We start from the raw sequence: 17,962 nt of genomic DNA, 5'->3' as shown, positions 1-17,962 counted from the left end.
ATAGAGTGGCACAGCACAGGGAAACAATTTGAAGCTGAGTGAATTATTAAATCTTGTGGCCTAGCACCCATGCAACTTAAATTCCTCTGTGTTAGGCACTATCTTAGTGTTGGAAAGCTAAGCAAGGAGTTCTCATGTACAATAGTCATGTTTGTAAAACATGAAGTGCACCAAGCTCCCAGAGTGTAGTACATCTGGGACATGGTCAGTCTCCAGTCATTGCTTTCTACACTCAAACCACCATCCAACCATCCATCCATCTACTTTTCATTTATTCATTTCTTTTAACCTTTGATTACTCATAATAAGAACTATCATAGAGGGTTAGTGTATAGAGAAGGTAATAGAGCAGAAGACTGTTCCTGAAACATGAGGTAGTCTCTAGCCCCTCTCTGGTCAGCTACTGAGCTTGCTCTGTGCTCTTTCATCTTCCCACAGCTGGATGCACAGGTATGGGGATTGTCTGTGGGGTGGCTATTTTTAAGCAGGATGAAATCACTAAAGATACCTTAGAGAACATCAGTAAAAATATAATTTTAAATATTATGAGACTATTTTAGATTGCGTGCATGTGTGCCATACGCATGGTCAGGTTTTCAGGAAACTTGTGTAAGTTCTGAGTATTTTAGCTGTGTGATTCAGAAGCTAAGTCTGTGCTTGGGAAAATACTACTTAGTTAATTTAGGTATTTAGAGGCTAATGCTTGACCTGAGGAGAAATTTGTTTTGTAATCCACTTATCCAAAAACCCACTTGTCCCTTTTACATACAGTGTTTGGGTGGCATTTACTGTGTTTCTACTATGCTGAGATCTACTACAAAGCAGGCATAAAGGCTGTGAGTGCACATCGTGATTTACGGAACAAAATGAACAAGGTTCTATTGTTGCTGTTTCAATCACCATTGTCAAGACTAGGTAGAAATAAAAGTTCCATGATCCTGCTCTCCATTCAACCTTCGGAAGCTCACTTAGGAAATAAACAACCCTAGCTTCATCTTTGAAGGAATATGAGATGGCTACTGAGAAATCCTCTGCCCTTTGCCCTTTGAAGCTCTGTAGGAGTTAGTTCTGTGGGACACTTTCCTGAGTCTGGATACTCACAAAACTCCCACAGGCAGGTGTGTAAGGAAGCTCCTGCCCACATCCTGGGAGCAGCTCAAAGTAGAGTCTGTAACCTGCTCTCATCTACACTGACCCTCCTGAGCACTTGCTACCAGCTGCTCTCCTGTGTCCTCTGATAGCCCAGACTGAAATGGGCAAGCTCCTGCTCCTACTCTTTCTCCTGATGCTGGGGTCTTTTGCTCTTGTGTTCATCCAAGGTAATAATGAGTCCTTCAAAGCCAAAACAAGAGAGAACAGCGACTAGAGATGTCTGAAAGTAAATGTGGCAAGGTGGCCAGAACAGCTGTGATAATAGTGTATGGGATCTGAAAACAGACAAGATCAGGATTCTAAGAAGAGCTGACTCAAAAGAAATGGAGAACCTTGTGTTGGTTCCACACTGTTCTTGCTAGAGTAAGAAGTCAAGTCTCTTCAGGCTCTCAGAGTGGGATCAGTCACTCCACAGAAAACAATGAGTTTGAGTGTACTTGTAATCTATGTCTTTGAGTCTGCCTCCTTCAATACCCAGTAGCAGTCAATGGGTGCTTATGGTTTTCTTTGTAGGTGCTTTCTACCACAGTTATCTGTTAGGAGGAGGTCACTGAAAAGTTTATCTTAAGCCAGTTTTTCATATCAAGTACACTGTTTTGATCAGGTAGATTTGATTATCAGGTTCCCCTTGGGGGAGAGGGTTTATTCTATGAAAGACTGGGAATGTGCCTCCTTTCTGTGGTGCCAGGACAATATCTATTCTTCAAGCATTTTATTTTTTATTACATTTATTTATTTAACATGTGTGTGTGTGTGTGTGTGTGTGTGTGTGTGTGTGTGTGTGTGTGTGTGATGTCATACATGTGGAGACCAGAAGAAAATTTTTGAGAGTCAATTCTCTTGCCTTTCCAAGTGGGTCCCAGGGATTGATCTCAGGTCATCAAGCTTGATAGCAGGTACCTGTCAACCCCTCCCACTGTTTCCACGAGTGGTTTTTTTTTATTGTATTTTGCTTTTACCATATCCTCCCCCATTATTTTTATTGCACTCTAACACCCTCTAAAGCATTTCTTCACAACAAGTCCTCCACTTACTTTCAAGTCTCCTTTTTGTAAATAACCCATAGAGTTTAATTAGGTTTTCTTGCATAAGCATGGGTCTGGGGTTATTACTGTAGCATAGACAACATAACAGTAGCTAGATCACTGCGGAAAACAAAACCAAAACCAAAAAGAAACCCAAAAACTGATTTCCAGACTTATAGTATATTAATTGACAATAGTTCCTCAGGGAGGAATGAGACCTCATACTCCCTTCCCTAGTCAATGATAGGAAGTCAATTGGCTTGATATTACGCAGGTCTTACATTGGTAAACACAGCTGCTGTGAGTTCTTGAGATCACTGAACAGGTCACATTCAGGAGGTGGCATTCATGGTACTTTCCCATATGCCAGCTCTTGCATTCATTTTACCTCCTCTTCTACAATGATTCCTGAGCATTTGGGGGTGGGATATGATATAGATACCCCATATAAGGCTGAGAATTCAATCATCACTTATTCCTAGCACTTAGATCTGTTCTGAGTCTCTACATTAACCACTAACCACTGCAGAGAAGCTTCTCTCTGAGGGAAACACTAATCTTTGGCCATATACATAATCTTTTGCCTTCTTCTAATCTTTGGCCATATACATAATCTTTTGCCTTCTTCTAGAAGGCAGTTTGACGTGTCCATCGAGTAAAAGAAGAATTCAAACTAGTAGTAGGTTCTCCCTTAAGACCTATGACCTTTTGAGACATGGGAATTTGACCAGCTTTGTACTAGACATGGATTATGTCTAGTGAAGCAGTCTTTAGATCTATTCAAAACCAGTTGGTTACCTAAATACCTTTATTGCACTATTTCACTACTGCACCATTGAGCATATTTGTCTGACCTGTCAGTATTTTGGCCTGTAAAATTGACCAATGGATAATACAACTGATGAACTTTAGCCTCCAGAATGCTATAGAGAATTTCTGGCGCTATGAACATTAGCCAGCATGAAGTAAGTTTTCATGTCAGTTCTACTGTGGTTACTTTTGGTCCCACACCTAAAGCCTGTTGTATCACAGCAATAAGGTCTTCCCATGCAGTTTTATTGGTAAACAAGAGTGGTATCAATGGCTTGTATTGTTTTGGGTTTCCCTATGATTTCTCAACCAATAGCTCAGAGATCCCACACCTGGCACTAGGATTTTCTTTTTAACAACTGAACTCCTCTGGAAACATTATCCTCCCATGAATTGTGTTTTAACTCTGTCTTTAAATTATATTTTTCATTTGATTACAAAGTAGTGGGTTTTCATAAGGATTTCTCAATACATGTTGAGTTTTACTTACTCCCCTATCCCTCTTCTCTAATCCCTGCTTAAACTTTCCCACCCTCAGTATTTCCCTCCTCTACTTCCATGTCACATGTGTTTCTGCTATTACCATCTCCCCTCTAAGAACCCACCCCACTCACGCAGTAGTGAGTAGTTCCTTTCTATTTTCACTAACCTTTACAAATACTGTAGATCAAAAATACAAATGTGAAAATTCAAAGCTAGGATGCATAAGAGTGTGAACATGTACTGTTTCTCTTTCTTGGAATGAGTTACTTCAATCATTATAATTTTTTTTTAGTTTTGTGTAAATTTCATTTTTCTTTGCAAATGAACACAATCCATGATGTATCTTAATCACATTGTTATTCACTCACCAATTTGTGGACAGCTAGCTGATTCTGTTTCTTAGGTATTGGAAACAGAGCAGCATTGAACATCGATGTGCCAGTAACTGTACAGTGGGTATAGTTTTGAGGGGTATATTCTAGGAGTTATAAGATTATGCCAAATGTTATTTCTGTTTTTACATTTAAAGAAAAACCTTTAGGATCCTTTTCCCTGTATCTGTATCAGTTCACATGTCTATGAAAGAAAAAGGGTTGCCCTTTGCTCAAATCTGTGTCAACTTTTCTTGTCATTTGCCTCCATTTGAGGAATGGGGGAGGGCACTATGTGAGAAAAAATCATTACATGTTTTTTATTTGTATTTTCTTGGTTTTCATAGCATGTTGGACATGCTAGGATAAATGCTTATCAGCTGTTTGTATTCTCCTATTGAGAGCTCTCTATTCAATATCATTTAAAAAGAACGAGGATGTTTGTTTTCTTAATGAATTTCTTAAGGGTTGTTGCTTTTATATTTTAGATAACCACCCTCTGTCCAATATACAGTTGGCAAAGATTTTAACTCTATAGGTTGCCTCTTCATTCTTTGTTCAAATGACACTTTCCTTGGCTGTGTTAGGAGCTATTCAACTTCATTATTTCCTACCATCCTGATAGGGATTCATGTGCAAACCTAACAGTAAAGACTGCAACCTAGTCAAAGCCAGAGCTTATGCTCTGGGGAAGAAATTAAAAGAAGAAATTAATTTCAGGACAAACCAAAATTCAAGCAAAGGTGAATTTATTAAAAATATTAAAACAGAGTAAATAATCATCACTGTGATTAGCATTATCCTCTCCCTGGAATGAGGAAGTCATGCCTGTTAAGCATGTGTAGGCTCCTCAAGGGAGAGATGCAGTTAGGTTATTTTACCATAGGAACATATGGGCCTAAAGCAACTCTGGAGTTATGTCTCTAGTAGTGCTAAGAAACCACCTTCATAATAAAGTTAAAGAATTTTTCTCAGAAAAATATTTGGAAGTGAATTTATGCAGTGTACCCTTAAGTTCCAGGGAGGAAAAGCATATGCCTAGTAAGTCCTGGTTATATGTTGATATCACCCTAAGTAAGAACAACCTAATTATTGTCCTTAACACCCTTGATTTAGGAATTTTTCATCTTGAAATTTACATCTAGCACTAAGTGAACACAATTTGTTCATAGTATTTGAAAAGGTGTCTTTTTAAAAAATATATATTATATCTGTGGGCATTAGTCTGTGCCAGTGGTGTCTGAAATCTCTGCCTTTCTCAACAGTAAAATCAGGTCAGATGCTAGAGAAAGAGATTACACTCCATCTTGGATTTTTCTCCCTGTCCCATAATTCTCTATCTTTTCATCTTGCCTAGGTCTCATTGGTGAAGCATTGCCCTTATTGCCCTAGGGATTGGAGCCCTACTCAAGATCTTGGTACCTGTGTCCATTTCTTGGAGTTTACTTTCTACTTTTTCTACTAGGAGTTTCTGAGTTTTGCATTGAGGTTTGCTCAGTTTGGAGTTTATATCTGTGTATTGTGAGAGATAGTGATCTAATTCATTACTCTACATACAGGTATCTGTCTTTTTTTTTTTCAGCATTATCTACCAAAGATAATATCTCTACTGGGTATTTTTGGCATGTTGTCAAAAATCAGGTGCATGTAATTATATGGCCTTATATCTGGGCCCTTTATCAAATCCATTGGTCTGCATATATGTTTTGTGCTAGTAGCATGATATTATTTTTTATCATCATCATCATCATCATCATGCATTTAAAAGGGAATTTTAGGTGTCAGATTTGCTTACATAAATACTTTTATAGTTTATTGCACAAAGGCTTTGTATGCGAAGGGATACCAATAATTATATTTCCTATGCAATCAAAATTGTGATGTCAAGCCCTTAGCTTCTTTTTTAAAAAGTCATTAATCCAATCAATTTGGTATAATACATCAGTACCTGAGGTTGTGTTAGGAAAATTCCTCTGGGCTATGCTGTGTCTCTGAATTCTTTCATCCTCTAGCATTCTTAGACACTATAATCATTTTCTCTCTCTTTACATTTGTTTTTCCTAGTCCAAGCTACAGTGTGCATGGTCTGCAGCTCTTTTAAGAGTGGACATTGTTTGGCAGGCAAGAACAACTGCACTACAAGATATAAGCCTGGTTGCAGAACCAGGAATTACTTCCTATTCTCAAAAACAGGTAAGGTGTTTGAGCTAGTCTGAATACATTCTTGCCGAGAAGAAGCTATATTCCTCCTCTGGAAAACAGAGTTGGTACTGGGGGAGAAAGACCCCTCACTGTGAACACTATGTTATTTTGGACACTAAATATAAATGTTTCTATCTTCTAGGCAAGTGGGTCCACAATCACACTGAATTGGACTGCGATAAGGCATGTTTGGCTGAAAACATCTATTTTGGAGCCTTGAAGATATCTACCTTTTGTTGCAAAGGTGAAGATTTCTGTAATAAATATCATGGCCAAGTAGTGAAGAAGAATATTTACTAACTACCAATTCATTCAGCAATGGCACTGTGTCCCAGTTTTCCATTTCCTCTTCCAGGCATTTCTCAACAATTCCCTCTGTATGTTTAACATGAAGTAAATGTCCACACTAACTATCAGTTGTGCTGAGAAAAAGAAAAATGTAAGAAATAGATCAAACATAAAAGTCGTATATAATTGTACCCTCCTAGCTACTCAAAAAAGGGAGGAAGGGTCACACATTCAAAGTTTATGAACTATTCGTTGCATTTTGCTGGAGAAGCTCACCATTCTATGATGATGCTCAACTTAAAGGTCTAATTTGATAAATGATATCTATTTTTCATCAGTAATATATGATAATACATAATACATAAATGTATTATGAAATACATATTTAATCTTTTGTAGGAATTCTTATTGTCAACTGCCTTTTGAGGCACAGAGAAAATATCACAAATGCATGGTTTGATTTAGAATACCTTAGATATTAATAAAATTCACTCTACCCGGAAATCTTCCCTGTTCTATCAGTCATAGCAAGAGCAATAGGAGCCATGAATCTATTTGCCAAGATTCAATAGAAAAAAGTAGGTGATCAAACCTCCTCACATGTGATCAAGGTCCCAAATACCTATGTGGCTGTTTTAGTATAAAGTTCTAGATTTCATTGTACCCCAACTTGAGGAAAGATAAGAAGCATGTAGCTAAAGAGAGTGTATGTGTTTTGTGTCCTTGGTAATCAGAGAACACTGAACTTCTCTCCACTAGGTGACAGTTTACCAATACTGTGTTGTAACTGGGGTGTCTATCAATTATCCAAACTCTTTGTGTCCCTTCCTTTGTCTGGGATTTGAACCAAGATGAAAAGTGATGCAAGAAGCACCTTGGTGAGAAACAAACACATAGAGTCTTGTTGCTCAGTGACGGCAAACTGTCAAGGTTTTGTGATTCACATTGCTGAGAATCTAGCCAAAATGCAGGGAGCAACACACCATGAGACTCCCTTCCTACACTGATCTACCTTACGTGCAACATCTACTCCTAAACTTAGGAATTATGAATCAACAGGGAACGAAAAGATGGTAATGGTTGAAGACGAGAATTTCTGTTCCTAGGTATTATCTTTTGTATGTGACAGGTAAGGTGTACCCAAGAAATCTCTACAGCAGTGTTGCCTCAACAAGATATACATAATAACTAGAGTAAATATATCAATGTGGGTGAGGAAATATCTCAAGGTTCCATCCCTAGGTCCCTACATTATGAGCTGCATGCAACTGTGTCTAATGAGAGAGAGAGAAAGAGAGAGAGAGAGAATGAATAAGGGCTTGTAAGTTTAAAGGATAATGGGAATGAGGGACACCAGAGAATTTGGAGGACGAATAGGAAGGGTGAAATTTTTTGTCAACAGATGAAGTGTGTGAAAGTTTCCCAAAATTTAACTTTGAAATTAATAACATGTACTGTTTTATCCCTAAAACACCTCTTTCTGAATATTTCACAACTCTGGTAATGTCAAGGAGTATGTGCGAGAGCAGAGATTACAACATCCATCTGACTGTTATCTAAGGGAACAGAGGGTCTTCACTTGGCTAAATTTCTGTGTGAGGCAAGGGTTATCTGTAAGATTGAACAATGACCCTGCATTCTTGCACACAAAGCAAAGACACCTGATCCTCATAATGCTGGTCAACCAATGAAAAGCACAAAGCAATGCTCACAGAGTTTAATCTTGAACATCCTCCCCCACTTATAGTCCTGGGAACTGAGCATGGTCGAGAGGATAGGAACACTAGTTTTCAACTGGTTGCTCCTGTACTTTCTTTGTTAACAAACTTTGATAAGATCCATTCCCACGTCCTTTCAAAAAATAGGCTTCTGTTCTTTTGCTGGATAATGGATTTAGCTTGAGATTTTAACTTATATGCCAAGTTTGACTAAAACTACAAGATGAACCTGAATCTGTTGACCTCAGAATGTGATTACAGGTTTGTGGTAGGACTGGAGATGTGTCCCAACACAGCTGGTTTGTTCAATGGAAAGGATCAAGGCAAGAGATTTATGCATGCTAGACAAGCACTCTACCAACTGACTTAAAGTTGTTAGAACTGTACCCTCAGACAAAACTCTACCCCCAGACTCAAGTTTCAATAACTATCATGCCTTACAGGCATTATTTATTTAGGGGTCTTAGAATATGTTACAACTGAGGTATGGATTTGACATAGTATTTTCCAACTAAGCTTTTTCTGTAATTTGAATTTTTCCAGTAAGTTTAAGCAGACTCAACCTATTGTTGTCATTCTGTCTTCAGTTTTGCATCCATTTTATATGAATAACATTATACTCCAAACAAATAATCTATTAATTTCCATTCATGGTTTCTATTACTTCATTACACACAGAGATATAACTGCATGCACAAGCATGAACACACACAAACACACACACACACTTAAATTGCAAATCACACTATGAGACTTCATATTTTCAATGAAGATAATGACCCGCATTTCAACCTATTTTACTAAAAATATTATGATTTAATTTTTAAAGATGAAAGAATTCCATTGTGTTCATAAATATGACATTTTCCTTATCCATTTATCTCTTGATATATTTCTAAGCTGGTACAATGTCTGATGTGTTGTGAATACAGAAATACTAAAATGATAATCATGAACATGCCAGTGTCTCTGAGTAGTAACTTAAATTTCTTGGAGGATATGCCAAAGAATAATATAACTAAGTCATAAGATGGTTCTATTTCTAGTTTGTAAAGGACCTCCTTGATTTTCATAGTGGTTGTGTAAGACTACATTCCTATGGTGATAAAAGTTTCATTTTCTCAACATCTTGGGCACACTCTGTTCTCCTTTGTTTTCCTGGTGACAGTCAGTCTGGCTGTGGTGAAACAGAATCTCAAAGCAGGTTAACTTTGAATTTCTCTGATGGTTAAAAATATTGACAACTTTTCAAAATCTTTTGGACCTTATATTTTTACCTGTGAGAAGTATCTGCTCAATTTGCAAGCCCATTCAAGTGAATCATTTTTGATATTTAATGTTTACCCCATGGTTTATTTTACATGTTGATGACTTTTCAGCCTTTATGCTCTTCTGTCTTTGATGACTGCTTCCCTTCCTGCAAATGAGACCTCTCCAACTTCTAATGTCTTTCACTCTCTTTCTTCAGTACTGTAAGATTTTCACTATAGTAGTCTCCCTTTCCTTCCTAAGGTTTGCTTATAAAATACTCATATATTTTAAACCATTGTAAATATGACTTTCCCCCAGACTGTTTTCTAAGTTAACTTATGATTGTCATGTACAAAACTTGGCATGTCTCTCTGCATAGCATTGCTTAAATCTTACTAATTTTTTGAAAGTGTCTAAGGGTTCTGGGAATTTTCAGCTGGAGTCTCTCTGGCCTTTAAAATTGAGGATCAAGCCATCATCAAATAGGAATGCATTGATAGTTTTATTTCCCGGTAATATTCCTATTTCTTTCTTACTGCTTTCTTATTGCTTTGGCTGAGTCGTTGACAAATATATCAAATAAGAGTGAAGAGTGGGAAACTTGGTCCTGTTAGAAAAAATGGTTTCAGGGGTTTTCCTGTTAATATAATGCTTATGAAAATGTTCTATATAGCATTTCTTAGGTTGAGGTATGTGAGACCCTGCTAGTTCTAATTTATTCAGTGCTAGATTTTGACCATAACAGAATATTTGACAAATTTGGAACACAATAGAATAATCAAACCACAGTTTTAGAACATTTTGAGTTCATTTTTTATTGGCAGGCAGACCTCTATCAATTTGAGGTTGACCTGGTGAACAAAGTGAGTTTTAGGCCTATAATAGCTACATTGTCAGATGCTGTCTTGTGTGTGTGTGTGTTGGGGGGTGTTTGTGCATGTGTGTGTGTTTGTGTGTGTGTGTGTGTGTGTTTCATTTCGTTTATTTGTTTTTTGTTCATTTGTATTTGAGACAGTTTCTCTGTTCAGCAGTCCTTGCTGTCATGGAATTCTAATTAAAGACCAGGCTGGCCCCAAACTCACTGAGATCTGCTTGCCTCTACTTCCCAAATGCTGGGATTAAGAGTATGTCCCACCATTCCTGAGTGTCTATTTGATATGTGATATAACAATAAATAATATTATACTACGTATCATTAAGTTCTATGTTAAGCTTCTGCTAATTCTTTATTATTAATATCATCTAATACTTTCTGTGCATTATTAAATTATCAGGAGTAGGCAATTACGTGATTCTTTTATTTATATGTGGAAACCATGAGCAGGAAAACTATGAGCCAAGTAGCCCTTTTACTGGGAGACTATGTCATGGAAGCATGGTTGGTTGGGATTTTCTACAGACACTACAGATGATCATTATAACCACAACTGAAGATGTGCTTTGGCAGGCTTCATAGCCCTACAAAGCAGAGTGGACTTCAAATAACCCTGCATACCAAGGAGTCCCACTAGCCAGACAAGGAGAATCTCCTGAGGTTTCCCAGCAGAAGCCCTGTGTTTGGTGTTGACTATACTCTGAATGGTAATTACATGCTCATTCCTTTAGAGCAGGGATAATCTCCACATAAACTACTGTATAGACTAATAGGTTGCTGGGTACAATTTTTCCACATCTAGGAGACTGCCCCCTCCTGTACCGCTCTCTCTTCCTTCAACTCAGGCTCAATAAAAGTCTTCTCTTAAATATTTTCCTTGTCTAGTTTTGATCTCTCACACTATCAAAGCAAGTTTAGCTGGTAACATGGAGAGAAGAAGAGAAGCAAGGGCCCACTGTGTGCTGGTGATAGTAAGATTACCTGGTAGGTTGTTTTTACCATTAGCACCAACAAAAGCAAGTAAATATTAGAGAAGAATAAGAACAGAAATAAGTCACGGAAGAGATTTGGTATGTTGCCGCAGACCCTCTGGGTCCTGTGCCTGCGTAAAACAGTTCTCTAGAGAAGATGGGTGAAGCTTAGGACGGCAGAGTGACAGACAGAAACAGACACGCAAGAGAGGTGTTGAATCTGAATGTAATTTTCTGGTCGAGCTTAGACTAATTATATTACAGCGAATATCATCAATAGTAAAACATAACAGATACAGTAAATTGAAGTTTCCCAGGTGCAAAGGGAGTGACTGCAAAGTTTACGCTAGGGATCAGCATCCCTCCAGATGCAAGAGGAGTGACTTCAAAAGGACTATGTTTATCTTAGAGATTAGCACCTGTTGGGGTCTGCACTGAGTTTTGCACTTTAGAGTTAATTGGGCTAGAGGAGTTTTAACCCTTGCCTGGCCTTAGGAATAAAGTAGTGTCAAGGACTTTTAGGCCTTGTTAATTCTTATCTTATGTCTGGAGAATTCCCATTTATTAGTATAGTTACTTAATTTGTTGTTGGCACAGAATACAGTCTGTAATAAGAATTTGTATCTCAGTGAGAATTCCAGTCTCTTTTTGTAGATAGGTGAAAAAATGACTAGTACTTAATTGGTTATTGAATAGGTTAAACTCCTTGTTGCTATCTGGAATCTAAGAACACTGGGAAAAGACTTTAGCTATGTTAGAATACAATCTTAGAAAGCATTACAATAAGGTAATACTGAAGAGAGCACGTGAATCCATACATTAGACTAATGGTGAGTGGAGGATTGATATTATGATTTATAAAAATTAGGGGAGAAGAATGTCAGACTTCAGGAAGAGAGTTCCCTTTGAAACCCATTGCTTCATCAGTCAGTTTCCCAGCTTTCGCTATGTCAAACTGACTCAACCAAAGTACGTGACAGTATGTTGCCAATGTGGAAGAAACTCACTTAGGATCTGCTTCAGGGCTGTCTTATGCACACTGTATTTTGTCCTTGCCTGAATGAATTATAAATTCACTAGAGGCTGGTCTTTTCTCTGAGTCGTCTGTCTCTAATCATCATCTGTTTGGCACTAACACACCAGGCTGTAGGAGTCAATGCAGGATAAATTGAAAACCTACTAAAGCTGTGTCTCTTTCTTCTTTGCTTTGAAACTGGAACATATTGCCTGCAGGTTGGCTCTTTATCTACTGTAGGAAGAAAAGTAAACCCTGCTTCGTTGGTGTTGTTGGGACATGTTGGTGACTGAATCATATTTGTTAGCCAAAACATTGGTCCAGCTAAGCTATTCAGAAGTCAAATAACATGCTTTCTCTGGGAAGGGTCAGTGTGGCACCTGCATCCTCTAAGCAGTCTTTCTATTTTCAGGTTTCACTGAACAGTGTATGCTATGTCAAAAATGGAGAGTGTGTTCATGAGAAGCAGTCATGAATTACACAACCTAATGAAACTTGTGTGATCCACATAACTTGGATTGCATATAAATAGAAGTATTTGTTCTCTGTGGTTGGGTTTCTGTTTCTCAAGCAGGATTTGAAGCACCAACTCTAGTATATTGTCCTTGAAGTAAAAGAGTCAAATGATATCCAGGTATGATATTCTAAACCTTGTGCCAGGCCACATGGTATAGTAATGTTTTGCTATGGTAATGTTAAGGCATATCTTGATTTAATGGAGCTTATCACCAACATTGTATTGGTATATTCATCAATCCTCTGATTCCCAACATCTCTCCTGTTTGTGGTCTGACTATATTACTTTCTATGCCATAACAAAACACCACAGCCAAGAGAGTTTATAAAGAAAACATTTCACTTGGGAGGCAGAGGCAGGTGGATTTCTGAGTTTGAGGCTAACCTGGTCTACAGAGTGAGCTCCAGGAGAGCCAGGGCTACACAGAAAAACTCTGCCTCAAAAAACAACAACACAACAACAACAAAACAAAAAACAAAAAACATAATTAATTAATTAATTTGGGGCTGCCTGAAAGTCCCAGGAGCAAAATCCATGACTGTCATCATAGAGAACATGTCAGCGAACAAGAAGGCATGGTGTGGAGACAAGAGCTGAGAACTTACATCCTCAGTCAAAACCATGAGGCAGAGAGAAACAAAGAGAGACATTGAAAATAGCATTCACTTTTGAACCTTAAAGCCCATCCCCAGTGATACTCCTTTGCCAACAAAGACTTCCTAAATCTTTACACATACTTCAGCCAAGTATGGATAAAGCATTGGTATATTCAAGCCTGTGAGGGTTATTCTAATTCAAGCCAAAGGCCTCAAAATATCACCCCTTAAATGTGTCACTTCTCACACTCTATCCAGGTAGCTCTGGCTTTTGTAATGCTCCATGAGCTTTTATCCTAGCCTGGAATCACCTTCTGTGGAAAACGTTTTCTCATCCACAGGACATTTGGGAGCTTCTCAAGTCTTCCTGATACGTGTACCTCCTGGCATCATTCAAGTCATGCTCTTCTTGTCACTCTATAGCATCTGGTTCTTTAGTGCTAATATTATCTTAGTCTCTACCTATCTACATACTCATCAGTGAGTCCAGATCCCAGCATGCATTGACAATTGCTTTATGCCTGTCTGCTTTAAAGGGAGATAATGCTATGGACCAAAAGGTCTAGAACCTTAAGCTTACCACTAAGTGCATATTTCTCCTATAGAAAAGACTCTGAGAAAATGGACTTTCTCCAGGTGTAGTTTAAGAGCATATGGCACAAATGCCGGAATGGAGCATTCGTTGTTAATGAAGAAAATTCTTTCATGAAAGAATTTTCAGACCAAATGTACTCAAATATGAGATTGTGTCCTGGCTCTCTAAATTTTTTTTTTTTTTGCTTCTTTCTTCTGAAGATGATGAATTACAAAATGCATACTCAAGATACATGAAATTCTGTGAATTTGAAGAAAAAATTTCTGGAAGTCTAATGGTGCATACATATTACTGTGATTATGAAGATTTCTGCAATGATGTAGATTTACCAGTCACATTGCCTAAGAGAGATCTAGTTTCAGTGGATTTCACCAGTCATTTTCTTTCCTACCAGTCTTACTTTTCTTCCCTTGGGCTTTACCTTTTTCTTGACTGGAGATTTCTTTAAGCCTCTGATTTACACAAATCACAAAACCTGGAGAAAGACAGAAATTCCTCAGTCTTATAGAAGTATATGTGAATATATCACATAATTTTATTCTTAATTTTCTTCAACACTCACCACTATGAGCAGACTCTTGGTATATATCAAGACATGCACCACCTCTGTGTGGGCTGGCAAAATATAGGAATAGATAAAAGAACCATAGACTGTTAAGAAGAGGATGAACAGGCTGAGTATCTCTTGTACAAAACACAAAAAAACAAAACGAAACAAAACAAAAACTAAAAAAACCCTGTGTTATTTCCACTTTTTTATTTTAATTACGTATTTTCTTCATTTACATTTTCAATGCTATCCCAAAAGTCTCCCATACCCTCCCCCCCCACTCCCCTACCCACCCATTCCTACTTCTTGGCCCTAGCATCCCCCTGCACTGAGGCATATAAAGTTTGCAAGACCAATGGGCCTCTCTCCCCAGTGATGGCCGACTAGGCCATCTTCTGATACATATGCAGCTAGAGACACGAGCTCTGGGGAGTACTGGTTAGTTCATATTGTTGTTCCACCTATAGGGTTGCAGATTCCTTTAGCTCCTTGGATACTTTCTCTAGCTCCTCCACTGGGGGCCCTGTGATCCATCCAATAGCTGATTGTGAGCATCCACTTCTGTGTTTGCTAGGCCCCGGCAAAGCCTCACAAGAGACAGCTATATCTGGGTCCTTTCAGCAAAATCTTGCTAGTGTATGCAATGGTGACAGCGTTTGGAGGCTGATTATGGGATGGATCCCGGGTATGGCGGTCTCTAGATGGTGCATTCTTTCAACTCAGCTCCAAATTTTGTGTCTGTAACTCCTGATAACATAATTAGATTCTTATTTATTGTGACATACATTTCCAGGGAACAATTTAAATGAGGACAGGTTGTTTGGAATTCTTATTTTAGCCATTTGTTGTCTTGCTGCAATATGATGGGACTATGGTAAACCTAAACATTGTGACCATAGTATACCAATCTCTTCAGCTCTAGGTATATAAAAAAATCAAAACAGAGAGGGAATTGAGGTAAGATATGGATACCAATGAAATACACTCATTGGCCTCCTCTTACTAAGTAGGCCCTACAGATGAAAAGGAAGACATCTGGATAACCTTGTTTTAGATGGAATTGCAAAAATCACTGCCTAGATACTTCAGAAGAATCCATCTCAAAGCAAAAACGTTTTATGTTCATGTACATTTCTTTTTTAGCAGTAGATACATTTCAACTTCTCAAAAATATTCTTATAAAAATATGAATGCCATGACTTCATTTCCTTAAGATTTACTTTTAAAAATTAAAGTTTTTATAAAATATAAACTAAGTAAAATATGTAATACAATTGATGTTATGAGTTATTTAAACATTCAATACCAATAAATCTTGCTCTTCATTATCTAATAGAAATGTCTTACATATACTTTTAATGTGTTCTATTAATGTATCTGTCTTTCACTTATGAAGAACTCTCTAAATTTCCAACCTCACTAGAACAGATCATTACAGGAACTTGTGATTATTTTTCTTAGTAATTCTTGAAATGTGGTTTACACAACAGTAATGTCATCTGTTATTTTGTGTATAACAACTATTTCCAGATTTTAATGTTAAAGGTTCTTTCCTCCCTTATGGCATTTCTAAATAAAATATAAGTTCACCTTTAACAAAAGAATATGGCCTGAACTATGTAGCTCGAAACAGATATTTTAAAAAATGTTAATAAGGAAATTCACACTGCAAAATTTGAGATTTTTCTTAACACACACATACAGGTTATATTTAAAAATTATTTGTATAGTAGACTTCTCACTCATACAATACTAAGATGACATAAATCTTATAATATTAAATAGTTGAATTCAATGGCCTTTTGTACATCCTCTTATTAAGCAACTACCAGTACTATGTATGTGCTAGAACTTTTCATAATGCTTTTCAAATTTCAAACTCATAAGAATTCATGATTAATCCACCCACAACTCTAGAACCACTAGTCTCTATCTCTACAGAAGTGACTCATTCCAACATTTCATATGATTTGTGTTATACAGTAGAGGCCTGAAATGAGAGAGAGTTCACTTTCTGTATTGAAGGACCACTATACTCCATGATGATGCTGAGAGCCATGTGTGCTCAGTAGTCCTGATTTGGTCAGGAGTTATTTCTATGTCCATGGTTTATGTAACAACCTAACATGGTGCAAATGTCTGTTGTCTGTGCCTTGGCCTGAAGCCATGTTGCTGCCTGTGGCCTACACTGCCATTTGAGGTCATGGTTATATCGAGGTCCAGGTTTTCACTAAGGCACATGTCTGGATCGAGGTCCTATGCCACCCAGGCCTGTATTGGTGTTAGTGATCCATGTAACTACCAAAGGCCATGTGAATGTTTATGACTCCCATCATTGCCAAGAGACAAGGTGATCATATGGCCAGGCAGCTCCTTGATCTACTACTATATTCACCTTTTGTGGTGGAATTATGTAATAAGGGATTTTGTATGTGTGTATTACAAGTAGAACATAGTTAACAAATTACCTTGAGTAAAGACTTTGTACATTAGAAAAATGGTGAGAGGTCAGTGTGGGCATGCTTATTGATGTGGGTGAATTGCAATGCCATCTGAGGCCATGATGAGGGTCTTGTCTAACTCTGTGTTCCTACTGTGCCCAGTGGATGTGTTCATTGTTTGTGCTGTTGCCAAAAACTATGAGGAAGACCATGATCCAAGTTTCAGCTCACTGAATCAAGCAAGGGAGCTACTTTGTTTTGTTTTGTTTTGTTTTGTTTTTTGCTTTTTGTTTGTTTGTTTGTTTATTTTCAAAACGGGGTTTCTATATACTTTCCTGGCTGTCCTAGAACTCACTCTGTAGGCCAGGCTGGCCTCGAACTCAGAAATCTGCCTGCCTCTGCCTCCCAAGTGCTGGGATTACAGGCATGTGCCACCACTGCCTGGCTAGGGAGTGACTTTGGTAGTGATAATGATGACTGAGGACTTACACTTACAGGAGAGCTACATGGAAGTCTTCTGTTACAACTCCTACCCCAAAAGAAGTAACACCCTTAAAAGGACACCATCATAAAGAACATATAAAATGTGATAAGGATACATAAGAGTAGCTACCCACAATTGATGACTTCTGGTAGTGTTCCAATTGGTATAGGATTCAATTTCATTAGCGAAGGAAACTGTGAACTTAACCATGCTCCAGTATGTATACAGACAGCACAAATTGACTTTTTTAACCCTGTTCTGCTGGGAGATCATGAGGGTGAGTGGTGGCAGGGAAGAAATGGAAGGATTGGAAATGAGTGCAATCAGGGTATATGAAAAGAAATTCTCCAAATAATTAATTAAAATATTATTTTTGAAAAATGCATAAAAGCAAAACAAAATGGATTCACCAAACCACACACATAAGAATGCAAATATATGTACATACATACATATATACATAATACATACATGTGTATAGAGGAGGGACACCAGATGAGATGGAGAGAAAAGATGAAAATGATGTAGAGTACAAATATAAAAATTTGTATTTTGAAATTAATAACATATAACACCTTTTTCTGAACATTCCCATGACTCATGAGAAAGTTAAAGGACA

General features: G+C 37.7%; 1 protein-coding gene across 1 annotated transcript; it reads left to right on the top strand.

Moving 5' to 3' along the window:
- The first annotated feature begins 1,252 nt into the window (after positions 1-1,252).
- On the top strand, positions 1,253-6,343 carry LOC110302597 (urinary protein 2-like). Its single transcript, XM_021173387.2, has 3 exons — positions 1,253-1,319; positions 5,906-6,034; positions 6,186-6,343. The coding sequence occupies exons 1-3, from the start codon at positions 1,253-1,255 to the stop codon at positions 6,341-6,343; spliced, it is 354 nt and encodes a 117-aa protein (XP_021029046.1).
- The last annotated feature ends 11,619 nt before the right edge of the window (positions 6,344-17,962 follow it).

This window comes from Mus caroli, unplaced genomic scaffold, assembly GCF_978045245.1.
Source record: "Mus caroli unplaced genomic scaffold, Mus_caroli_1 scaffold_11, whole genome shotgun sequence".
NCBI classification, from domain to species: domain Eukaryota; kingdom Metazoa; phylum Chordata; class Mammalia; order Rodentia; family Muridae; genus Mus; species Mus caroli.
Note: the sequence above shows the minus strand (reverse complement) of the source record. Positions and strands in the feature narration are given on the sequence as shown.